General features: G+C 38.3%; 1 protein-coding gene across 1 annotated transcript; it reads left to right on the forward strand.

Moving 5' to 3' along the window:
- The first annotated feature begins 232 nt into the window (after positions 1–232).
- Positions 233–25,103, forward strand: LOC111194956 (deleted in malignant brain tumors 1 protein). The gene is made up of 16 exons (XM_049473706.1): positions 233–509; positions 1,667–1,975; positions 2,104–2,406; positions 3,667–3,851; positions 5,005–5,122; positions 16,053–16,343; positions 17,217–17,406; positions 18,378–18,474; positions 19,201–19,507; positions 19,641–19,709; positions 20,044–20,367; positions 20,556–20,891; positions 21,052–21,357; positions 21,459–21,527; positions 22,571–22,879; positions 22,992–25,103. The coding sequence occupies exons 2-16, from the start codon at positions 1,765–1,767 to the stop codon at positions 23,186–23,188; spliced, it is 3,312 nt and encodes a 1,103-aa protein (XP_049329663.1). The 5' UTR covers positions 233–509; positions 1,667–1,764; the 3' UTR covers positions 23,189–25,103.
- Positions 25,104–27,282: the final 2,179 nt, after the last annotated feature.

Raw genomic sequence — 27,282 nt, forward strand, 5'->3', positions numbered from 1 at the left:
CCTAGTGGTAACACACATTTCTAATGCCGTTACTGTTATACTAACACTGTCCCTTACACATACTTCGTTCTTCTCCATAATTTTAGTATTTACATTACGTTTAGCCTTAGGTACTTAACGATAGTTAACTAGGTTAGCCAACTCAGGTTAGCTAAGTAAAGTAACTAAACTTGTTTGGTGAAAATTACGTGGAGTGGGCGGGGTTTGTGCAGTCACACGGCCCCGCCCCCCGCCTCCCACCTCTGTCACGCCAGTTCTGGCTCCAATTTGCCTCTACTGCCTCTGCAAGCGCAGGCAAGATGGCAGCTTCCATTTCGGCCATATTTTGGCTTTAAAACGCCTTAATGAGAGTAAATGGGGACCGTCCAGACCATACTTTTATACAGTCTATAATCACAACCCAAACTCCACAACGCGCCAAGCAGCACATTTTTAGTTGCTGCGGAAGCACAGCTCATTTAGGCTCAGCTCAGCTCACCTCAGGACTTGTTGTGCTACTAAGATATAAGGTAAGTTCGACCAGGTCCTTTATTTTATGATCATGTATGTGTTTGTAGTGTCTTACACCACCTGCACGTGCTGGCCTTGCCTCTCTTTCTAGGTAGTTAGCTAACGTTAGTTGTCTAAGGATAGCTAAACATTGCCATAGTTTAAATGTAATATGAATTGCATTTGAAAATGAGCAGATTTTTGAAACTTGTCTTATGAATAAGCTAATTTGAAATAGTTTTGTTTGTGGGAAAAACCTAGATAAAATAGCTTAATGACGAAGTGTGAGAAAATTAAAACAGCACAATATTTTTCCTCAGGTGTAAGCTTAGTGTTGTTAGCTTAGCATTAGCTCAGTGTTCGTGTGAAGAATAAAGTTAACGTTATATGTAAATTTCATATAAATAAGCCAACTTGTTGTTGAAATTGTTTTGTTAAAATACTGCACATATTTCTGGTCAGGTGTTAAAAGTGTATCCCCGCATTATATTAGCATTAGAAGTAACGTTAAGTAACTTACATGTAAATATTATGTAAATACGCCAATTTTAAATAGTTTGTTGTTGGAAAAATTCAATAAAAAAGCCTAGCGATTAAAAAAAAACCTTGCAAGATTAAAACTGCACATATTTCTCGTCTAGAGTTCAATGAATGTGTATTCCCACCATTAGCTTAGCATCAGCATGAAGAATGTAAATATTATATAACGTTAAATAAGCCAACTTTAAATAGTTTGCTATTGGAAAAACTTAATTAAAATAGCCTAGGGGTGAGACAAGGTCTGGAAAGATTAAAACAGCGGAATATTTCCAGTCCAGAGTTAACTGTGTTTTTGTAAAAGTGTATGGCTCCCCCGCTGCAAAAAGCCTGCAGTGTGTGGAGCGGTAGAGCTTAGATCGGGCCCAAAAATCCAGCCCGACCCGGCCCAAATCCATGCACTTTCTGCCCGAGCCAGACCCGACCTGAGCCATAAACTGTCATTCTGAACCCGAGCCATTTTTTAGTAATTAGAGCGTTAAAATTGAGCTATTTAAAATATTTTCGGGCTGTTTGAATTAGCGAAATCTGTTAAGAATTATGTTAAATAACCTTGCGACGCTGAAGAAGCATAGACCTATTATTATTTCTTTTTTTTTTATTCGCTTCTTTCTTTCTTTATTCCTTGTCTGTTGTACAGGCAGTGTGAGGTTGGTGGATGGTGGCAGTCGCTGTGCTGGGAGAGTGGAGGTTCTTCATAGAGGGCAGTGGGGAACAGTGTGTGGTGATGACTGGGATATGAGTGATGCTGCAGTGGTGTGTAGAGAGCTGGGCTGTGGAGAAGCTGTAGATGCACTGGGCAAATCTCATTTTGGATCAGGATCAGGACCAATCTGGATGGATGATGTGGACTGTAGTGGATCAGAGTCTAGACTGAAGAACTGTAGATCACCAGTATGGGGTAAACATGACTGCAATGAAACCCACAATTCTGGAGTCATCTGTTCAGGCAAGCTACACTATGTTCATATAATATGTGCACTGTATTGAATAGTTACATTGTGTGTCTGTGCTGTCTGACTTTCATTTATTAAATCCTGTTGTTATCTCATTGTTTATGCTCTTGTGATATTTTAGGAGCCAGGCTGGTTTTAGGTTCTCGCTGCTCTGGGAGAGTGGAGGTTCTTCATGGAGAGAGCTGGGCCACAGTGTGTGATGCTGACTTTAACCAGCAGGATGCAGAGGTTGTGTGTCGAGAGCTGGGCTGTGGTTCTCCTGTGAAGGTTCTGGGAGCAGCTGCGTTTGGTAGAGGGGAGGGTCAGGTGTGGTCAGAGGTGCTTCAGTGTAGAGGAAACAAATCTCAGACTCACTTCTGTCCAAAATCATCTTCACTCAAACACAACTGCTCCCATGATAATGATGTGGGACTGGTGTGTGCAGGTAAGAACTGCATTCAGCACAATGAGCCTGTGACTTCATCTATTCCTACTTAGACAGCCCTCTGTCTCAGTAGCTCAGCCCTGTGCACCATTACCTGTTTGCCATTAAGACCTGGTGAAATTAAATATTTGTGACTTATTATATTGTTTGTTTGGGGTGAGGGTGTTATGTTTGTGCAGCATTACTGTTCTGGCATTTGTTTTTTAGTGGATAATAGTGTAATAAAGTGTAGGGGATCTGTGTTTGTCTAGAATACCTTGCAGTGTGAGTTTAAAAACATTAAAAACACAGCTAGCAGAAACGTCCTGATGGATAGCACTAATTATAAACACAATAGACTTTGGACAAATGTAATGAGTTTCTCTAGTCTAACAGACACAAGAGACTGTTGTTTTGGAGATAATTTGTGGATTTTTGGAGCTGCAGTAACACATTATACAAAATGGCTACAGCAACATGTATCCATGTGAATCACATGTAATATTCTGGGTTGGAGTGGAACAGACTTAGAATACTTGTACTGGCAGCACATAGTTTAAAAGCAAGAATGGTGAATTAAGTATGTGTCTACTGTTCTGTTCCTCCAGTCCATTAAGCAGGTAACAAGACTGGTGGAGGTCATATAGTGTCTGGAAAATAACTGCTCACAGGATTGCCAACAAATTAAAAGTCTATGTGTATCTTTCTTTTTTATTTTTGTTATTTTGAAACTGTAAAGGGAAAAAATATTAAAAATGCTAAATAGACGTGTCCACTTCAATGTTATGTGTTCTAAACATTAGGTCATTTTTATTTCCTTCTGTAGTCACAATAATATACATTTTGATTAGGGGTGTCCTATGCTGGAGTTATCTGTTCAGGTAAAACGCTGTAAACAGGGACTGTACATTATCTGCCATGTAGGCAAAGTGTACAGCACATATGATTTTTCTTTTTAACCCACCCTAAATCCTTGTTGATTGCCAAGGTAAATTGGTATGTTTAAACTGAGCAATCACCAAACTGTGCTGTACACTGGAATTCTCAACCAACAATTAATTTACTGATTTATTTTTTTACTGATTTCATAATTTTGCTGATCCATATTAATTTGTTTAATGTAATTCATAGCTTTACTGAACTTATTTTGAATCCTTATACTCTCTTTAGTTTTTTCCAATGCATTTATGAATCATTCATTGTGCAATATTTAGCATCATCATGCTTAATCATTTATCATTACTGATAAATAAGCTTTCTTTTTTTCATGGTAATTTTTAGGAGTCCTGCTGGTTAATGGCTCTCGCTGCTCTGGAAGAGTGGAGGTTCTTCATGGTGAGAGCTGGTTCACAGTGTGTGATGCTGACTTTAACCAGCAGGATGCAGAGGTTGTGTGTCGAGAGCTGGGCTGTGGTTCTCCTGTGGAGATTCTGGGAGCAGCTGCTTTTGGTAGAGGGGAGGGTCCGGTGTGGTCAGAGAAGCTTCAGTGTAGAGGAAACGAATCACAGATTCACTTCTGTCCAAAATCATCTTTACTCAAACACAACTGCTCCCATGATAATGATGTGGGACTGGTGTGTTCTGGTAAGAGCTGCATGTTTGTGATTAATGTCATTAAGATTAGCTCAATGTTTATGTAAACTTTTTGTAATTCTGTCAAAAATGCAAATGTCTTGCTATTATTTCAGTTTTCAGCCACAATTCTACTTTACATCATTAATAGTGGTGAAAATACATGTTTTTTTCCATTCTTTCTCAATGTCTTGGTCTGTCTTACTCACTGTTGTACAGGCAGTGTGAGGTTGGTAGATGGTGACAGTCGCTGTGCTGGGAGAGTGGAGGTTCTTTATAGAGGACAGTGGGGATCAGTGTGTGGTAATAACTGGGATATGAGAGATGCTGCAGTGGTGTGTAGAGAGCTGGGCTGTGGAGAAGCTGTAGATACATATCATGAGTCTTACTTTGGATCAGCATCAGGACCAATCTGGATGGATAATGTGCACTGCAGTGGCTCTGAGTCTACACTGAGGAACTGTGAATCAGCAGGATGGGGTAAACATAACTGTGATCATTCTAAAGATGCTGGAGTCATCTGTTCAGGTAAATTGTATCAGTAAATTATTTTATGTTCCCTTCTGTTAACTAGGAACAGGAAACTGTTCATAATATATCATACATGTAAAACAAAGTCTTGTAAGTGGTGGGAAAGGACCCATTTTAGAGGCTTAGGGTCCAGTTAAGCGTAGTAGTACTGTTTGTAAGGAAACAGATAGCGTTCATTTAGTCAACTTTTCCACTGAAGGTTAAATGCCATATCTCTTTTGACCATTCTTGCTGTGTTAATGTCAGAGATTCAATGACATGGAAAGACATTTTCATGTTGAAGCAGTGACTCACATATGTTTAAATTCAGCTTTATGTTCACAATTTTTAGGAGTCCGGGTGGTTGGTGGTTCTCACTGTTCTGGGAGAGTGGAGGTTCTTCATGGAGAGAGCTGGGTCACAGTGTGTGATGCTGACTTTAACCAGCAGGATGCAGAGGTCGTGTGTCGAGAGCTGGGCTGTGGTTCTCTTGTGGAGGTTCTGGGAGCAGCTGCTTTTGGTAGAGGGGAGGGTCAGGTGTGGTCAGAGAAGCTTCAGTGTAGAGGAACTGAATCTCAGATTCACTTCTGTCCAAAATCATCTTCACTCAAACACAACTGCTCCCATGATAATGATGTGGGACTGGTGTGTGCAGGTAAGTGTTTTTCAAAAAAATGTTTCCCATTTTTACTCTTACTAGTTCATAATTCGGTAAATTTTTCTTGTTCTTATTTTCTCTTACACAGACAGTGTGAGGTTGGCGGATGGTGGCAGTCGCTGTGCTGGAAGAGCAGAGGTTTTTCACAGAGGACAGTGGGGAACAATTTGTGGTGCTGGTGCAAATTTCATAGCGGGTTTTGTCATGTGTAAAGAGTTGGGCTGTGGAGAGCCGTTTAGGACTGATGCAGCTGTTCCAGGATCTGCACCGATCTGGATGAGTCATGTGAAGTGTACTGGATCAGAGTCTACACTGAAACACTGTGGATCATTAGGGTGGGGTGAACACAGCTGTAATCATAATATGGATATTGAGCTTACCTGTTCAGGTATGTTTTAATTAGACAAAAACTGTAATACGTACGTATTACATGTATTACATTTGTGAACTTTCTGAGAATGTTTCGACACATCATAGACAAAATCAAATCAGAGATCATATGATGGAATGTCACTGTTTTGTATACCTATTCCGTATTAAATATTCTATTACATAGTAAATTCTGACAGTTACAGCTAATGTGAGAAGCAGTGATGTTTTTTTTTAACATTTGCTTTGACTTTTATTTAATTGCTGAAAATATTAACCCAAGAAATTGTCTAGTCAGTTTCATTTTGTTTGATAAAATTTAATTTAATAAAAAAGGGTCTGCAGTACTGATTTGCTAGAGCACAACATTTGTTTTCAAAATTATAACCTGAATGAAACAAAATGCATTAGTCCTTTCCACTTCCAGACAACTTCTCAAACACTTTATGTGCCAAAACAAAACCAGTCAACACACTGTAATTAGAAACAGTGTCATTTCCAGCTTAACAATTTAGTGCTGGACGATATGACAAAACTTATGTCACAATATATTAATTTTAGTCGATGTGTTATCGTTTTGATATAAATGTGTACAGCTCAACTGAACAACTTCCTGATGTGTACATTATCACACACTGAGATTGCCAGACTATGGTATTCTATACCACTCTGCTGTTTCGCTTAAAAAAAATCAGTCAGTAAAGATGCTGTAAATACTGTACATATCTTAAAAAAAATGTTATAAATTGATGCTCCTTTATTCGTATGCAAATTACAAAAAATATAAATGAAGGTCACACATGCCAGATATTCTAGGCTACTCTAAAATAGTTAACATTTTTACATTTATTATTACAATAACAGCTTAAATGCTTTGCTGTGTAATAATAAAATATACCAGCCCTGCTTAAAATGATTAAAAATAATATGCAAATATGGACAGAATTAAGATATCAAATATGGACAGAATTTAGATATTTAATTATATTTTGACCAACAAAAAAAGTCAGAATAAAAAAAAAAAAATTATTGTTTTTCTATAAATCTTTTGTTATGATTTTCAAAATGGCGGATTAGCCACTATGGCTATTTGGCGATGCCAACTGTTTTCCTAGCTAAATTAATCTGTATTATTAACATGGATGAATTGGATAGATTATGTGGTTTGATATGATCTGTGAACTGGGATCTAGCGTCGGAGGTCAGAGGGCACAAAGTAGGGTAATTAATGAGCAGTATTTTTGTTATTTGTGTTCATTTTTTTTATTCATTAATGAAGAGGTTGTGTGTCGAGAGCTGGGCTGTGGTTCTCCTGTGGAGGTTCTGGGAGCAGCTGCTTTTGGTAAAGGGAAGGGTCAGGTGTGGTCAGAGGAGCTTCAGTGTAGAGGAGATGAATCTGAGATTACTCTCTGTCCAATAACCTCTTCACACAAATACAACTGCTCTCATGGTAATGATGTGGGACTTGTATGTTCTGGTACAGTATAATATGTGATATTATCGTCTAACATTTCTTTATATAATATACAGTATAGGAGAGAACTTTCTCTTTTACGAGTCTCTTGGTTGTAAATTCAGGTCATACTCAGGCTCGGCTGATGAACGGCTCAGACTCTTGTTCTGGTCGAGTGGAGCTCCAGTACCTCAGTGAGTGGGGTACAGTGTGTGATGTAAGCTGGGATATGAGAGCTTCCAGTGTCCTCTGTGCTCAGCTGAAGTGTGGGAGTGCTGTGGCTGTGTTGGGGTCAGACTGGTTTGGGGAGGGGAGTGGCCGGATCTGGGCGGATGTGTTTGATTGTCAGGGGAACGAAACACACCTGTTAAAGTGTCCCATTTCATCATGGAGTCGAACTGCATGCTCTCATAAACAGGATGTTGGACTCATCTGCAGTGGTGAGCTTTTAAGAATCTTAAACATTCTTATCAATGGGCTGTAAAGTGATTTTAGGAGGAAGTGCCCTTATAATTTTATTATATATATATTTTTTTTTACTTCACTTCAATTAATTTACTAATGTATCTCAGTTTTGAACATGTATATACATTTCCATAGACAATTTTGATTCTGAAAATCAATTTCTAATTTTGCTCCATATATAGCTCAGCTAATGCAGCAGTACCTGTAAAAAAACAATGTGTTTAATTTCTAAATCTGATTTATTTCAAGTGCTGTAAAAACAATCTTATTAAGCCTGTAAAATCTAAAATATATTTGTGGTACTTTCAGGTTCTTCTCTGGCGTCTCATGAGGGTGTAGTGAGATTGACTGGAGGGATGGAGTGTGAGGGGGAAGTGGAGGTGTTCTTCAGGCAGGACTGGAGGAGAGTTCTGCTGGACTCCTGGAGTGAGTCTGAGGCCTCTGTGGTCTGCAGACAGCTGGGCTGTGGTTCTGTACTCAACATCTCCAGCTCCTCTTCATCCAGTCCTGAACACAGCTACATGTGTGTGACGGGTTTCAACTGCTCTGGGAGTGAAGCTCATCTGAGGAACTGCAGCAGCTCACAAGCAGTTAACTGCAGCTCCACGGAACAGCTCTACATCACCTGCTCTGGTACATTTAATTCAAATTATTTGGAGTTGTAGTGAATAATGCCTGTTGTTAGGGGGAAATTGTTTTATTTTGTTTTATTGTAAGGGTTATTATAATTATTATGAATCTGAAATGAACCAATCATCATGTGACTACGGGTGAACTAAGAAATCATACTTTGAACTGGTTTCTCTTAATTTTAGGCTACAGCTTCATCAGGCTGGTTGGTTCTGGGGGAGACTGTGCTGGAAGGCTGGAGGTTTTCCACAGTGGATCATGGGGGACAGTGAGTGATGAATTGTGGGATATTGAGGATGCGCAGGTGGTCTGCAGACAGCTGCAGTGTGGAGTGGCCCTCAGTGCTCCAGTACCGGTACCAGCCCGGTTTGGATCTGGAACTGGACCCATATGGCTGAATGAGGTGGAGTGTGAGGGGAACGAGGCGTCTCTGTGGAACTGCAGATATCAGCTGTGTGGAGAGGATGAATGTGGACACAAGGATGATGTAGGAGTCGTCTGCTCAGGTACAGTGTGCTGATTGCTGGTGTTCTTACAACACTTCACCTGTCAGACCTCTGAATTTTCTCTTCAGTGCTGAAAGTGAGACTTAGTTAAACTGTTAAAATAAGACTTGTTAAACCAATCTAAAGTTGTTGCCATGTGGGTCAGCCAGACCTCTTCCTGTACCTTTTTTTTTCTTGTTTTTTTGAATGTGTCAGAATGTATCTAAAGGGCAAACTAAATAGTTTCAAATTGATCTGTATTTTGGTGTCTTTTTTAGGTATTATGATAAAAGTGCAGTTTACTACAAAGTCAGCAGTAGAGTGCAGTAACACATTCTCTTCTAACTTTACTACAGACTAAGACTTAATTTATTCTTATTTTTGCGCCAATTTCCAAAGCTTTCTTTAAAACAAATATATTCAGTTTTTTTTTTTTTTTTTTTAACAATATACACTTTTTTGGGGTCCTTTTCTGTTTAAAGGCCCTGGCACTGCTAACTTTTGTACCATTTGAGCACACTGGATTTTGTACCATTTCAGGTTATTAACTGGGCTGGAGAGCTTAAATGGCAAAAAATGGGGGTGTTCTAAAACTTTTAACTAATAGTGTAGATTCATTAAGTTTGTTTTAAACTACATGAAAACTCCAGGGTCTAACATAAAGCATTTTCTCTCATCAGAGTATAAAGAGATCAGACTGACTGAGGGCTGTGAGGGGAATCTGGAGGTGTTCTATAATGGAACCTGGGGGAATGTGTGTAACAATGGGATGGATCTGTCGGGAGCTGAACTGTGGAAGATTTAAGACTGAGAGAGCTACCAAAGCACGAGTGGAATCAGCTCCTAACTGGCTGGATGATGTAAAATGTAGGAAACATGACTCTACTCTGTTTCACTGTCCATCTTCATCCTGGAGTCAGAACAATTGTGATAGAAGCAGTGAGGTGACTCACATTACCTGCTCCGGTATGTTGTTTTTCTTTGTAGTAGATGAGCATGAGTAAAACAGTTTTTCATGGAAAGTTGTGTTGAAAGAAAGTGACCGGATCACCCTCACTTTGCCTCATCCTCTTTCCCTGTGTAAGTGTATACAACCTGAGTAAATATAAAATAATTTTTAAATAATCATTTTATTTATTAAGGGAAAAAAATATCCAAACACCCCCTAAAAAATAAAATGTGATTAATTACACTTTTTGGATAGATGAGTATTCAGTTTCACTTAACTCAACCAGGCCTGATTACTGCCAGACCTGTAGAATCAAGAAATTCTTTAAATTCCTTTATTCCTGATCATTTAAAATGAGCTTTTTTTTATGTTTACTCGGGTTATCTTTGTCTGATGTTAAAGTTTTTTTTAATAATCAGAAAAATATCAGTATATCTGTAGGGGGCAAATACTTCTTCATGGCAATGTATGTGTGCAGGATTGCTTGAGATTTTTTGGGACTACAAGCTACACCTTGCTGTGCTTTTTACACTCATCTGGTCATGCTGGGAGCACATTTTAATAAAAAGTGTAAAGTGTATCAGAAAAAATTTACATTTGTGAGTGAAATAATAAGATATTTTACATTGAATTACATTACATTTGGCAGATGCTTTTGTCCAAAGTGACTTACAATAATGGTGTACATTTACTAATAGGAGCCTGTTCTGTCCGAAAATCAATTGTTATTGCTGAGATCATTATTTTAGTAATGAGTTTAGTAGTATTGATTTGATTTGATTGCATTTGAAAACCTTCAAAAATTCTTCTTATTTCCAAACCAGGGTCAGTGCTCAAGTACGAATATTTGACTACCACTCCATTCACTACTTGAATAAGTATACATATTAATCAGATTTGTTCGTGCCTACATTCTAACTTGTTTTGACAAATAATTCTAAACTTCCCTTTTCATCAGTTGATCTTTGATTTGAGTGAAAGCTGATTAAATAAAAACACTAATGCAGTTTGCTGTAGTTTTGTTATAAAAATGTAATATTATTCATGTGTCTGTTCATGTGTGATGTAGATTACATGCCTATTAGGTTGAGAGGAGGAGAGGAAATCTGTTCTGGGAGGTTGGAGGTGTATCATAATGCTGAGTGGGGGTCTATATGTGCTGATCTGTGGGACATCAGGGATGCTCAGGTGATCTGCAGGCAGCTGGGTTGTGGGCCGGCGCTGAGTGCTAATAGAAGAGCTGTTGATGGTTCTGGTGGAGGAACTATCTGGATGAACAGAGTGAAGTGTAGAGGGAATGAGATTCACCTGTGGGACTGTCCTCATTCCCTGAAGATCCACACTGGCTGCTCCCAGAGTGCTGGAGTCACCTGTGCAGGTGTGCGAGAACATTTTTTAATCTAGTATTAACTTCTCTTAAGATAACTATGGTTATGTTAAGCAGTGTACTCTGTATTTCAGTCAGGTTCAATATTATTATTATTGTGCTCCTCTGACCTGTAAAAGGGAGAATAGCATTTATATTATGGCTGATTTAGGCTCACAACACTGATAAATACACTAAGTAACATTGGCAGACAATAATGCAACAATATTTTTGAAAATACCTACAATATTACCATATCAGCCATATACTTCTTTTGTTTCAAAGACAATAAACACAAAAACAATAAATACCATTTCTTAAATAATGCTGCTCTAATCTCTTTCTCCTTCTGTAACCTCTTTTTCTTGACCATTTTTATGATATTTCTTTCAGACATATTTGTCACATTACCTTTTTCATCTGAAACAACTACAACTTACACCACAGGTACTCTTTTAATTAGTTCCTTTGTGTGATTTTTTTTTTAAGTTTAAACAACACTATGCAGTGTTCAACAGTGTTTTTATTCTGTGTTTTCAGTACCAGCACAGCTAACAGAGAAAAAGACAGTCCCTCCTTCAAAAAATCCATCATCTAATTTTCCATACATCTATCCAGTGTCTCTCCTGGTTCTGGGATCTGTGCTCTTCCTGGCCTTAGTGCTTCTGGTTGTGCTGTTTTATCAGAACAGAGTGCTCAGGAGAGGTAGGGAGATTTAGAGATCATCTAAAATCCACTTTCTGTACTTTCTATAATCATCATTAGTCCTTCAATCTGTCATCAGTCTTCTCTTCTACTGAACTGACTCCATGTTTCTTTCTTTCTTTCTCTCACAGTGATTTCTAAGGCGAGGAGGAAGACTCTGCTTGAGGCAGTCTATGAAGAGATTAACCATAAATGTGTCACTAACAGATATACTAAAAGAGGTAAATTATATGTAGAGAGTTTCACTGAAGGCAGTCTTCACACAGTATGTAAAGTGGATCTAAGGTCAGATATCAAATAGCAATTCTGAGTGTTTAAATGACTATAAATGAAAAAACTACATGCAGTAAATCAATTGTAGCATTGTTAGCTTATCTTACAGGTTCAAAATAATATGTGTTACTCCACTGACTATAATAGGAAGAATTACATATCTGTTACTATCAATTCAGGCCTGTACTGCTGTTAAAAAGCAGAGGAAAGGGATGGGGTTTGTTAGCCAACTTTCCCATTTCACCTTAAATGGTGCAAGAGACAGCAGAGGCTGCATCATTTAAGGCGGAACAGAACAATTAAATAAAATGAAAGCTAATCCAAGCTCCCCATAACAGGAATTAAGAAATTGACAATTGTTCCTTAATCACCAACCTTTCTGAAGACATACAATGCCATAAAATTAGCTAGGTTACTGAACCTTAGTGCTTCTGATGACGTATCTGGTGCATGAAGTGTTGTCCCAATTCTTATGGGGAGGATTTCACCCTTTACACTCAAAGAATGGTTGGGGTAAGTGGTAGGGCCATGGGGTGAAATGGGATTGGGCTTAAAGCCTCATCTCATTTTCAGACTTACAAATACATTTTTTTGCTGTAGATTTTGATTAAATAATTGAACTTTGGCATTCTGACTGTTCTGATCTCCTTTAACAGGAAGTTTTATCTCTGAAGATCAGCATTCAGGATATGAGGACGTAGATGAGGAGCTTCTCTCAGGTAAGTTGACATATACTGAATGTGTGTTAGAATTTTTAATGCAGAAGAAAAAACATATATATATTTTTTGTTTTATAGAAAAAAGTTCCATGCAATATGTGTAGGGTTCTGAAGTGTTTTAGCAGTTAGCATCAGGCTTCAGGCCGATAAGACTCACCCCTGAACGGGAAAATAGTGAGCGTGGTTAGCGGGTAATGCTAATGCTAAATTCAATTTATCTTTGACTACTCCATTATATCCATGTCTGGCACAAGTTAAAAACAATGTCTTGCCTACTGTACAGTTTGTAATAGTGATTTTAGGATTGCCCAGGGGTAACTACAGGATTGCAAAAGGCATGTTGAGGTGAGTTAATATCCTTTGGTGTGTGGGAGTTTTTTTTTTTTTTTTTTTTTAAGGGACACACTTTGATTTGTCAACCAGTTCTGATCGCAGAGGGCGACAGTACCAATACATTGAAAACCCCTTAGTATTTTAAAAGTTTGAGTCTTTGAGTAACAGTGTCTTGCTGCCATCATCCTGATGCTGCTGTGCTGCAATGCATTTTTTAATTTTTACAGAAAACTATGGCGAGGTCTATGATGATATCATACCTGCTGAAGAGAGCCCACACATTACAACAGGTTTGGATATTTTAATACGTACGATTTATTGTGGACACATGGTAAACATGCAAATTATATTTGCTTTTCACCTTAATCAAAAATATATCTATATATGTCTGTGCAGCATACATTATTATGGTTTTCTATATTATGATAATAAAGTGTGATTTTTTTCACACCTATAAAGAATGTGTCTTCTTTTTTTTTTTCATTTTTAAAAGCACACTTAGCAACATGTTTCAGTTAATTAATGCATTTCATACTGTTTTAGATAAATAAATTAATCATTACAGAGAGAATAAAGGTTTTCTCAACCACCCTTGTGGTCCCATGGGCTCACAAGTTCCTGGCAGCGCCAGAGTCGGCCCGTTTCTCATTATAGATTAAGCAAGTTTGGACTCTTGTACTTTGTCAGAACGAACTTGGTAAGTTCGGCTCACGAGTGCATACTCCAGAGAACAGGACTTTTATTTTGTAATTGGAACTGCTGTGATCAGTAGAGTAGTAGGTGCATCCTTAGATGCATTTCCACAAACATAGCCTACACCCGCCTCACAGGGCAGACAAACCGCCTTTGTTTGGTCCATCGCTCACCAGCCTTGCTGTAGTTCACAGGGAACCCACAATATTCCCACACTTAATCAGAGTTTCTGTAATCAGGATTAAAACTAGTTTTATATACTCTGTAAAAGCATGAGAAACACAAAAAAGTTGTTTGTATGTGTAGTTAAAAGAAACTGTGACTTATCTTCATGGTGGATGTTATGTGTTTGGATCTGCTGTCTGCAGGTGCAGCTTTAATGCTGTATTTTGTGTGTTTACTCTCTCTGAAGTTTGTCTCCAGAAGGTAGCTGACTTTGTACCTTCCTTTGCCCATAGACACACACACAGACACAGACACAAGGAGGTGGAGCTGTGTTAATTAGTGCTGACGCTTTTTAAAAATATGGCGAAATGAAAAAAAAGCTTCTTCTGATTTGTCACTGAAAATGTTTGATAATTTCCTCTCCTCTTTCTAATAAGGTCATAGTGAGTGTGATTGGCGGCTGTGGGGAATCTCTCTCTCTCTCTCTCTCTCTCTCTCTCTCTCTCTGTCTCTCTGTCTCTCAGGTTCTTGAGTCTTATCTGGCTGAGTAGAGGTAAAGCTTGTTCTGCTGCTGAGTTGAGCATATATATATATAATATATACAGCATATTTAAACTAACTTTGTGGACTGTATGTATACTGGCCTCTTTTTCTGTTAGGATGTTGTTGGAAAGGCAGTGAATGGTATAAATTCCTTTATCCTCAAAGAACTTAACTACTTTCTCCACATCGGGCCGGGGATTGTCATGCACCGTGAGAAACCACGGACTCACTGCGCCAGCGTAGGGTCTTACAATGGGTTCAAGGATTTCATCTCAATACCTAAGAGCAGGCAGGGTACTGTTGTCTAACCTGTAGAGGCCTGGGCATCTACAGGCCTCCCCAGACCATCACTGATCCCCCACCAAACCAGACATGCTGAATGATGTTGCATAAAGTGGCATTTAATTGAAAAGTATATATTTACTTTTTGATCTTACATTCATGTGATTTACACTTTGCTATCATCCAGTCAGCCCATTTTAGTATTGCTATAGAAGTACAAATTAGTGACTGATTTCTTATGATCTCTAAATGGGAGCTTTTGATGTCCAAGATTTGGTTTAAATGTATTTCAGCCTTGTTTGAGTATTATTATTTGAGTATAAGTGTAATTATTCTCTGATTATCAGTGTGTTTGTTTTTTTTCTCCACACAGACAGTGTGAGGTTGGTGGATGGTGGGAGCCGCTGTGCTGGGAGAGTGGAAGTTCTTCATAGAGGACATTGGGGAACAGTTTTGATGATTACTGGGATATGAGAGATGCTGCAGTGGTGTGTAGAGAGCTGGGCTGTGGGGAAGCCATAGATGCACCACGGAGAGCTCGCTTTGGATCAGGATCAGGACCGATCTGGGTGGAATATGCTAACTGTGCTGGATCAGAGTCTTCACTGAAGAACTGTAGGTCGTATGATTGGGGTAGACAGAGATGTAATCATGATGAAGACGCTGGTGCTGTTTGTGCAGGTAAGATGCAAAAAAATAAAACATATTACACAGAGATGTCAACAAATGTGATGAGGCCTGTGTTGGAATGTACTGAATTAATTAAACAACTGTTAGTTGTTTTATATACACCCCTGTAAAAAAACTTCTTTGTAACATGAAAAGTTTAAGCCTGAACCTAAATTCACTTTCATACACTTAATAAATGGATTATTACAGAGGTGGTTTTGAATGCTTTGGTTTAGAATTAGCAACTAAGAAATAATATATATATATTTTTAAAATCCTTGTATTTCAGTTAATGAAAAGTGCAAAATATAAAAATCACTGCCCCATATAATTTAATTCCCTTCTATTCAAATTAACCTCCCAGCCCTCCCAATGCTGTGTGTTAATATTAACGTACATGTTCTCTTTGCTCTTATAAACACATTGTAGAAGTCAGACTGGTGGGCAGATCTCACTGCTCTGGGAGAGTGGAGGTTCTTCATGGAGAGAGCTGGGTCACAGTGTGTGATGCTGACTTTGACCAGCAGGGTGCAGAGGTTGTGTGTCGAGAGCTGGGCTGTGGTTCTCCTGTGGAGGTTCTGGGAGCAGCTGCTTTTGGTAGAGGGGAGGGTCAGGTGTGTTTAGAGGAGCTTCAGTGTAGAGGCAGAGAATCACAGATTCACTTCTGTCCAAAATCATCTTCACTCAAACACAACTGCTCCCATGATAATGATGTGGGACTGGTGTGTTCTGGTATGAGCTAAATGGTTTATGTATTAATTTTGAGATTCAGTCTGATTTTTCAGATTTCTACAACTTTTCCTCTCTCTTTCTCTCTCTGTTGTACAGACAGTGTGAGGTTGGTGGATGGTGGCCATCGCTGTGCTGGGAGAGTGGAGGTTTTTTATAACAGAACATGGAGATCAGTGTGTGGTAAAAACTGGGATATAAGAGATGCTGCAGTGGTGTGTAGAGAGCTGGGCTGTGGGGAGGCTGTATTTAAAAATGTTCAGTTTGGACCAAGATCAGCCTGGATGGATGATGTGAACTGTAGTGGATCAGAGTCTTCAGTGAAGCACTGTAGATCAGCTGGATGGGTGGAACAAATTTGTAATCGACTTGCTGGAGTCATCTGTTCAGGTGAGCTCTCCTAAATCTTAAAATACTTGTCGTTGGAATGTATATCAGTTGTGCACAATTTATTTATTATAGCATTTCTTCCTAATCTGCCATAATCATGACCTACTTTCACCTATATTAACCCACTTTTATTTGGTTAAGACCACTAGATCAGTCACTGTTTGCTCAATCTCAGACCTGGTTTTGCGTTTAAAAAATAATGTGGCAAATTACTGTATAGAAGAAAACTATAAGCTGTAATAAACCTAGTTAACACTTATAATACAGCCTGTGTTTTAGAGCTTAAGTTCCCATAACTTACAGTGTGATTTCTCTGTATGAACTAGCACATACAAAATACTTACCGGGTCTTACTAGTACTTAAATGTAGGTAATAACTTGATATACTAAGTCAAATTATTAAAAAAGCAAATTATTATATGGAGATGAAAAGTGATTTTCACTATAAGACAATACTTAATTATAGAAAGACTATTGCTGTAGGCATGACGGAGAAATACATTTTTGTAATCTTTCCTTTCTGGTAGAAAATAATGGATTTCCATGCAGAAGTCCCATTCACAAAGAAACAGGCGTTAATATTTTTTAGTTAATTACAGTTACACCTTAGTTCAGTGGTACATGGCCAGAGTTTTTATCTTTATATATTTTAAGCAGTTAATTAGTACGATTGTTTGTGTTTAGTGCTTAAACTGTTAATTGACTCCATGTGTAAGCCCACACTGCAGTTTTTCACTGTCATCAATTCTTCACTAATATTAGTTTCATCGGTCCTACAGTAGAACCCTGTGGAACTTCTTAAGGTTTCCAAGTACTTAATGCTGTGTGTTAATGTTAATGTACATGTTCTCTTTCTCTTATAAACTAATTTAGGGGTCAGACTGGTGGGCAGATCTCGCTGCTCTGGGAGAGTGGAGGTTCTTCATGGAGAGAGCTGGGTCACAGTGTGTGATGCTGACTTTAACCAGCAGGATGCAGAGGTTGTGTGTCGAGAGCTGGGCTGTGGTTCTCCTGTGGAGGTTCTGGGAGCAGCTGCTTTTGGTAGAGGGGAGGGTCAGGTGTGGTCAGAGGAGCTTCAGTGTAGAAGAACTGAATCTCAGATTCACTTCTGTCCAAAATCATCTTCACTCAAACACAACTGCTCCCATGATAATGATGTGGGACTGGTGTGTTCTGGTGAGAGCTACATATTTTATTTATTTTTTCTTTTTAGAGTCTTGATGAAAAGATGTTCTTTTCTTAGTGGTCAGTGTATAATGTACTTCATGAAACATATTCTTCTTAATTCTTTTATTGATATAGTCCATATTTGTGCATGCTGGAATATAGCACATGTGAATAGCATTAAAATGAAGTTTTACCAGATTTTAAAAGATGCAAAATGATGTTTGAGTTGTGCATTCAATCTTTCTCTTTCTGCTCTTTAGAAAGTGTGAGGTTGGTGGATGGTTTGAGTCGCTGTGCTGGGAGAGTGGAGGTTCTTCATAAAGGACAGTGGGGAACAGTGTGTGATGGTAACTGGGATATGATAGATGCTGCAGTGGTGTGTAGAGAGCTGGGCTGTGGAGAGGCTGTAGATGCACTTAGTGGTGCTTACTTTGGATCAGGATCAGGACCAATCTGGATGGATAATGTGGAGTGTAGAGAATCAGAATCCATACTAAAGAACTGTAAATCAGCAGGATGGGGTAAACATAACTGTAATCATCCTAAAGATGCTGGAGTCATCTGTTCAAGTGAGTTACACTAAAAACTTAGTATGAACTTCTGTGATCAAAAAACCTTTTAACCCACTGCATAATGTTTATTATATTTTGATCATACCTAGGAGTCAGGCTGGTTGGAGGTTCTCACTGCTCTGGAAGAGTGGAGGTTCTTCATGGTGAGAGCTGGGTCACAGTGTGTGATTCTGACTTTAACCAGCAGGGTGCAGAGGTTGTGTGTCGAGAGCTGGGCTGTGGTTCTCCTGTGGAGGTTCTGGGAGCAGCTGCTTTTGGTAGAGTGGAGGGTCCGGTGTGGTCAGAGGAGCTTCAGTGTAGAGGCAGCGAATCACAGATTCACTTCTGTCCAAAATCATCTTCACTCAAACACAACTGCTCCCATGATAATGATGTGGGACTGGAATGTTCTGGTAGGTATTTCACTTCCTTTTGTCAATTTCACACAAAACACTGACAAAAACACACATCCACAAAATTCAGATAACAGACAGGTGACGGAGACACAAATCCACCAGTTTGATTGATTTCTGTATTGCACAATATTATGAAAAAAGATATTAAGACATTAAAACATTAAGAAACCTTTAATTTGATTTGTCATTTATGTCCTTGAGGGCTAACCAGACTTTTTAATTTTACAAGGAGTGCTGCAGAGAAGTCAAAAAGCAAAAGTTTTATACATATGAAAAAATGTTTAGACTTTGACTATGTTGAATTGTTTTTGGTGACCATTTTAAAAGAAACTTACAAAGTCTTATTTTTTTTTATCTAAAACTACAAGTATGTTTTTTTTTTTTATGTCTACCATTGATTTACAGGCAGTGTGAGGAATAATAAATTATTTCATTTAGACTAAGATGAGTAATATTTAAGGAACTACACATACAGTGTGTAATGCAACATGTCAGATGTGTGGCATTCCTAATGTGCTTTCACTAATGTGATTTTGCGATGTGGTAGAGTGCTGATCGTGGGTCCAACAGTATCCAGCACTTTTTAGTGGATTAGTGGATTGACCTGTCAATGTGTTTAGCCATGGCATAGCACATCTTTCTTCTGACTAGCCTTGTAATCTGATGCTTTCTTCTGGGTGCAGTGTTTTTTGATGATCAATGTACACAAATACTATACTGTAGGTGACAAGCGAAGACTTGTTGGTGGTCCTCACGCATGCTCTGGGAGAGTATAGAAGCTTCATCGGAATTCTTGGCTTCCAGTGTGTGATGCTGACTTTAACCAGCAGGATGCAGAGGTTGTGTGCAGCTGGGAGCTGGGCTGTGGTTCTCCTGTGGAGGTTCTGGGAGCAGCTGCTTTTGGTAGAGCAGAGGGTCAGATGTGGTCAGAGGAGCTTCAGTGTAGAGGAAACGAATCTCATATGTACCTCTGCCAGACATCTCCTTCCCAACTGCTCTCACAACAAGGATGTGGGACTAAGATGCTCTGGTATGATGAAGTATGTTTGTAAAAGATTTAGATTAGTACTAAACTGTGAGCAATTAGTTTGTAATTACTGTATTTTTTTTATTATTATTGTATTGTATTATTGTTGCCTACTATTTTTCCTCTGTTAATTCAGGTCACACTCAGGCTCGGCTGATGAACGGCTCAGATTCCTGTTCTGGTCGAGTGGAGCTCCAGTACCTCAGTGAGTGGGGTACAGTGTGTGATGTAAGCTGGGATATGAGAGCTGCCAGTGTCCTCTGTGCTCAGCTGAAGTGTGGGAGTGCTGTGGCTGTGTTGGGGTCAGACTGGTTTGGGGAGGGGAGTGGCCGGATCTGGGCTGATGTGTTTGATTGTCAGGGAAACGAAACACACCTGTTAAAATGTCCCATTTCATCATGGAGTCGAACTGCATGCTCTCATGAACAGTATGCTGGAGTTATCTGTAGTGGTGAGATCTTACAGTTGCAGTATAATAAATAACTGAAAGTTTACTACTCCCTCATTTTAAGCCAAGTAATATATTTTTTTCTCTTCAGGTTCTTCTCTGGGGTCTCATGAGGGAGGAGTGCGGTTGTCTGGAGGGATGGAGTGTGAGGGGGAAGTGGAGGTGTTCTTCAGGCAGGACTGGAGGAGAGTTCTGCTGGACTCCTGGAGTGAGTCTGAGGCCTCTGTGGTCTGCAGACAGCTGGGCTGTGGTTCTGTACTCAACATCTCCAGCTCCTCTTCATCCAGTCCTGAACACAGCTACATGTGTGTGACGGGTTTCAACTGCTCTGGGAGTGAAGCTCATCTGAGGAACTGCAGCAGCTCACAAGCAGTTAACTGCAGCTCCACAGTACAGCTCTACATCACCTGCTCTGGTAAGCATTGCACAGTTAATATATGTATAATTTTATTTGTATGTATGATAACATGCAAAAGTGCCTCTATTATCCATATTTTTGAACATTTGAGAATAATTATTTGGCAAATATGAGTACATATACACAACACATATCTTGTGAAAGGAGTTTTAAAAAAACATCTTTTGTATTTGTGTAAATTTTAGGTACATCTAACACAGTCCACAGCTCCATCAGGCTGGTTGGTTCTGGGGGAGACTGTGCAGGAAGGCTGGAGGTTTTCCACAGTGGATCATGGGGGACAGTGAGTGATGAATTGTGGGATATTGAGGATGCGCAGGTGGTCTGCAGACAGCTGCAGTGTGGAGTGGCCCTCAGTGCTCCAGTACCGGTACCAGCCCGGTTTGGATCTGGAACTGGACCCATTTGGCTTAATGAGGTGGAGTGTGAGGGGAACGAGGCGTCTCTGTGGAACTGCAGATATCAGCTGTGTGGAGAGGATGAATGTGGACACAAGGATGATGTAGGAGTCGTGTGCTCAGGTACTTCGTATCTTGAATTGCTCAGTTTGTAATGATCTTGTAATCAAGTACCAATGCCCTATCTATGTACAACTGGAGGTACATTTTGAATAATTAAAGAAGAAACTTTTGCACGTTTAAATCAATGTGCATAACTAGCTAGCTATCTTTCTCCCGCCAGAGTATAAAGAGATCAGACTGACTGAGGGCTGTGAGGGGAATCTGGAGGTGTACTATAATGGAACCTGGGGGAATGTGTGTGTAAATGGGATGACAGATGAAACGGCAAAATTGATCTGTCGAGAGCTGAACTGTGGAAGAACTGGCAGTGAGTCTTGGTCTAAAGCAAGAGTGGAATCAGCTCCTAACTGGCTGGATAATGTAAAATGTAGGAAACATGACTCCACTCTGTGGCACTGTCCATCTTCTTCCTGGGGGGAGAACAGGTGTGATAATCACAATGAGGTTGCTTGCATTACCTGCTCAGGTAGGCAGATATGATGAGGTGTTAAAGACTTTAAAGAATGCTAGAACTAATGTAGTTTGTAATTGGAATTTCATAATATTTGATTTTTTGTCCTACCACAGAGAATGGAAATACACTAGATTTGACAAATTGGCTGTGTGATTCATCTCCTCATGAGAGACCGTGCTCAAGTAAGAAAACTTATCATTATCAAAATGATCATGTCTTTGATAAACTACATTTTCTTTCTTTTTGACTGCATGTTCTGCCAGCATGCTTTCACTAATAAGCAATTCTTGTCTTTGCTCGCACTGTTTTATTTGTAGTTTGCATATTTTTTTGCACTTTAACATATTTTAGGTAACACTTCTACAGTGATATTTTTAACAAAGGTTTAGAGAGGGATTCTGGGTAATGGAGTCCATCAGAGTGTCTATGTAAGTCTGAGGAATTCAGGTGTAGACAGGACAGGTGTGGTGGATGGGGGTGGATAATATGGCCCTAAAACAATATCACGATGTTTCATGGCATTTATCGCGATAACAGTACTCTTGGTGATATGACAAAACACTGAATTAAAGATATTATTTTAAAAATACACTACTGAAACAAAATAAAAATTTAATTCTGTTTTTGCATATGATATGGCACCCCCCCCAAACTACGATATAAAAAAATACAAGACTTTTTATCAGATGGTAACAGACATCAGTGATCAAGAAAGTCATGATACTATTAATGCACTCTATATAATCTATATAATTAATAATAAAGTAAAATGAATAATATTGGACAGATAAAAACAGCAACCCCAGTGGTGCCCTGCAGTGATAATTAGGGGTGGCACGATATTTCAGGGTATAGTATCGTTTTTTGCGTTTGATACGATATGGCACAGCCCTAGTGGTGGAAATAACAGGTGTAACAGACAGCTTGCTGAAGACAGACAAACTACACTCTATTAGAAGCAATATCTTATTTAAAAAAAATATTAGTTTAAAAAAATCAACTGTTTCAACTAAAACGGTAAAACAAGGTAAGTGCTTTTTTTTTTTACTATGGCTACTTCTGTTTTTTTTTCTCCTGCTCTCTTCTGCTTGTATATATTTTTCATCTTACAATGCTTTTCTATCTCTATAAGAACATATTTCATCATACAGTATATACGACTGTTGTAAATGTTTGTAAGACTTTGATGGATAATCATTTTTTCCCCTCTGTGGTGTGTTTGTAGAGCACATTCCTCTGAGGCTGAGGGGAGGAGTAGGAAGCTGTTCTGGATGGCTGCAGGTGTATCATAATAAAACATGGGGGTCTGTATGTGGTGATCTGTGGGACATCAGGGATGCTCAGGTGATCTGCAGGCAGCTGGGTTGTGGGCCGGCGCTGAGTGCTAATAGAAGAGCTGCTGATGGTTCTGGTGGAGGAACTATCTGGATGAACAGAGTGAAGTGTAGAGGGAATGAGATTCACCTGTGGGACTGTCCTCATTCCCTGAAGAACCACACTGACTGCTCCCACAGTGCTGGAGTCACTTGTGGAGGTCAGAGGAACAGACACAACTGAATATATTTGCCTCCTAACTGTTACAGAAACTTTACACATGCTTGAGAAAAATACTTACATCACATTGTTATTTTATGCTCACTCACTAGGCTTCCTGTATCATACTTTGCCTTTAAATAATAAAAGAGGACAGATGGGACATTTTGTCTTGCAAGGTCAGGGACCACTTTTCTCCATTGTAAACTCAACTGAAAGTAAGAGTAAAATGTTTTTTTCTTCTCTCAAAGCAGACATGTCTGGTCTTTACAGAAATAATGTAGCAGTTAATCAAATACTTGTCAGATAACTCTCTTTTCATATTGTTATATTTTAGTGTTTAAATATTTAGTGTTTTTTTGTAGATTTTCTTCCTTTGTTAATAAATTACACCAATTTATCTATCTTTTCTTCCCACTGAATAATGTTCTGAATAATGTATCTTCTCATTCAATAAAATGTATTTATAAAAGCTATTGGATAAAAAAACTTTTAACAATAATTTTAGTTTTCTTTGCTTTTTATTGTTCTATGTATTGCTCTTTTATTGCAACTTTAATATTCACTATCATAGGGCACTACCAGTATTTTCAGTTTCCAGTAGAGGGCAGTGTTAGACTTTTAGACCCTGTGGATGTTTAGTTTCTGTAACAGTAATGCAAGATGATTGACAGGGATTATTTTATTGTTTGTGCATGGAGTTTCTGTAGGTTCACATGTGCTGTAGGTACCAAATGTGTAGCACCTCAAACTATCAAAATATGTTACTGTGCCTGTTTACTTTTTTGAGACCAGAAAGTTATTTCTGTGGCGAGAGGTCATGAGATCTTGGGGAAAAGGGAAAAGAAAGAAGAAAAAAAGGAAGAAATAGGGAGACACTTAAATCAGGCCCTCAAACCCACATTTACATTTTTTGTAACAAATAAATAGAAAACACAGACACAAGCAATAACAATAAAAAAAACACTTATTTAGAAAGCAATTTACAAAGCTTTGATCTGCTCTCCCTCTCCTCTCCTCCTCTTTACATCCTGGAAGCCTCCTTCTGCTGATCTTCCTCTTTCGGGTGGGGATGGAGACGGTGGAGAGGCAAGTGCTGCTGCTTGAGCTCCAGGACACTGAAGATGCTGGGTCTTCGGGGACTGGGCCTGAATTTACAGAAGAGAAAGATCTGTAGATTTACTTTCACATAGTTACTGTAGTCCTGTAATAGTTTATCCAAATAAGATCTACAGTTCTCCATAGTTCATACATTTGTCTCATTAACATACACTGTTTTTAGCTTGTATGGGATCCTGGGCAAACCCCTGATTCAGCACTTCTCTCATACCATTTTATACACTGCCTGTATTTGTAATTAATGTACTAAACTAGAAATGTCAAAAAAGTAACCAAATAAATAACTTTACTGCAGGATACACACTATCATGATGAAATAATAGAATTAGTAAAACAACTATTTTTTTAAACAAGCAAGCCTGGATGAAAATGTTCAGAACAGAGAATTAAGAATGACAAGTATTTAAAATTAAGTACAGATACAGTCCATCATTCATTCTGACAGGTGACTTTAATTTAGTTTTAGTCTTTTGTTTGTCACACTTTAGTCATTTAGTCAACAAAACATTTAAGCCTAGTCTAGTCAAATAAAAAGTATGTATTACATTTATGGTTTTACTGTTTTAGATGTGTATTATTTATTGCTAATATTTATTAAAACACCAGCTTTTAAGTTTTGTTTCATTTAAATTAAGCACAAGCTATTTAAAACAAGGTGTATGTATGGACATATTGACAATTTAAAGAACAACTCCCAGGTTCAGATGATGCAAAAATGAAAGACAACCAAAACTGAGATAAAATGGCAATACAGCTAATTGACATTCTTAAAACTACATTTCATTTTAACAGTTTCTCAACTAGAATCTCTCCTTTACTCACAGCTAAATTGGTGTACTCTCATTATATATATGTATATGATATATATGTGTGTGTGTGTGTGTGTGTGTGTGTGTATATAATAAAATAGCATTTTAAAATCTAAGAACTTGCTGACAAATATGATTCATCTTTATTCTGAAGTGCTCAGAATAGCAGAGGACTGACAGCTTAGGTACCATACTAATGCATACATAACTACATAGGTAGTTAGTTATCTATATTGTAATAAGTTGTTCACAGTCATTACATTGCAAAAAACTAAATCTTAGCAAGTTAAATTATCTAAATTTAAGGCAATAAATCTTATTTTCTTCTCTGATAAGACTCTTACTAAGCATTGTGTAAGTGTTAGATTATTTTGCTTATTTTAGGGATAATTATCTTAATCATTCTTACTTAGAATTTGTAATTTGAACTCAAAATAAGCACAATTAAGCAGCAATCAAGTTATTCTGATTCTTGTGTCCATAAACAGTGACTTTTTTGCTTGATTTAGGTGTTACTTCACTCATTTTGAGACTTTGCCATTGCTTTTTTGTAAGAAATCTTACTAAGAAAATTTTGCTTACCCGATTGGCAGATTTGTTTTGCTTAATACATATATTTGTCTTAATTTGCATGTATTTTATGTCTAGTTTTTTTTTTTTTTTTTTGCAGTGTAGTGTAAACTGCACTGTGAAGTTTTAAATTAAGGGATGAAATTAGTCCCCCTGTGTTAAAAAAAAAAGCTTCTTTTACCCGGTGAAAATAGTCACACTTCCATTACATTATGCTAACATTACTTTGTTTTAAAGCAACTGACCTATAAAGATAGTGAGCCAAATTTAGGTCGAGCCAAGTTTATGAAACTACAAACTTTTACTGCAGTACAGATTTACACTCTCTACTAAATAATCAATCTCAAAAGCAGAAAAAACGTACTTTATACTGGGAGGCTATATCGTTAAATATAGGGAGTATAGGGAATGTTTTCTTCTGATTTTGAGCTGGACTTTTTAGCAGGGTCAACATTACTGGCTTTCAGGAGCCTAATCTTTAAATTCTTAACAATTAGCTATATTGTAGCGAAGCTGCTTTTATATTCTGTTCACTGTGAATTCACTGTTCTGTTCTGTTCTGTGCTGGGCTTGTGATTGGGGTAGGGGGAGGGGCAGAGCAGGAAAGCGCGTGTGTGTGTGTGAAGGGAGAGAGAGAGAGAGAGAGAGAGAGAGAGAGAGAGAGAGAGAGAGAGAGAGAGAGAAGAGCTGCCCGTGAGTGTGTGCTGAGAGTGAGAGCTAGAGTTAACCAGTTAGCACTAGCCTTTTGTTATTTTTCGTAGTGATGGGCATAACAGCTCTTTTAGATGAACTGAACCATTAGAATAAGTTCACTAAAAAGATGGGAGACGGAAAGGTCTCCCGTTTTTTTTACAAGTGTTGTAAAAATATATATAAATAACAAATATTGAAATATGTAACTAAATGTTGGGTTTATTATACGATATCGTATAATAAACCCAACATTTAGTTAGATAGATAGATAGATAGATAGATACTTTATTGATCCCCGGGGGGAAATTCTTGAAATATTTGTTATTCATATATATTTTACAACACTTGTAAAAAAAACGGGAGACTTTTCTTATTATGTTATTTGTAATGTGATTTATATATATAAATCACATTACAAATAACATAATACAAAAAATAAGTATGAACTTCTGCAACATAGATATTACATTAAGAGCAAAATTAACATAAAAAAATTACATTCAGAAGAAAGTATCAACTTCAATGTGCAATCAAATTGAAAATAAATAGCGTAACTGTAGTGCAAAACAAAAGGTCAAGAAACTAAAATAAATACATATAAATAAAACAAAGACACATCCATACGCTCACTGTTGTGGGTGCAGAACAAATTAAATCCAAACAGGATCATCATGATAAAGGTGGCCTTATGCCCTTTACTTCAGAAACTTTGTCTATTGGTTATGAATATGCTTGTTATACAACTATTATTACTAATAGTAATAATATTATAAAAAAATAACCACGATAACAATATTGTTGAATTACTGAGAGACTGACTGAGTGACGCGGTGAGTGACGCAACTTCCGGTCTGCGTACCTGCTTGCTGTTTGTTTAGCTCCTCTCTGTTTTAGCTATTTGTTTACGTTTTCTACTACTTATTAACTTTTAACCGTCTTATAACCTTCCTAAACTTATAAAATCCCTCAGGTAGCCATTATTTTTGTGTTATTTATCGATTTTTGCCGTTTTTTTGTGTGTTTTGTGCTTACTTCGAGGTAATGGCGTGTGCGGAGGATCGTGCTCTCCTGACACTCAGCGAGGAGCTCGTCCGTCTGGATCAGCAGATCCACCGCCTGCTCGAGAGGCAGTCGGAGCTCCACAGGCAGAGGACGAGGCTGGAGGAATCCCGCGACGCCGCCTTCGCGGCCGTCTCCAACCCGGTGATGCCGG

The sequence above is a fragment of the Astyanax mexicanus genome, unplaced genomic scaffold, assembly GCF_023375975.1.
Source record: "Astyanax mexicanus isolate ESR-SI-001 unplaced genomic scaffold, AstMex3_surface scaffold_44, whole genome shotgun sequence".
Taxonomy (NCBI): domain Eukaryota; kingdom Metazoa; phylum Chordata; class Actinopteri; order Characiformes; family Acestrorhamphidae; genus Astyanax; species Astyanax mexicanus.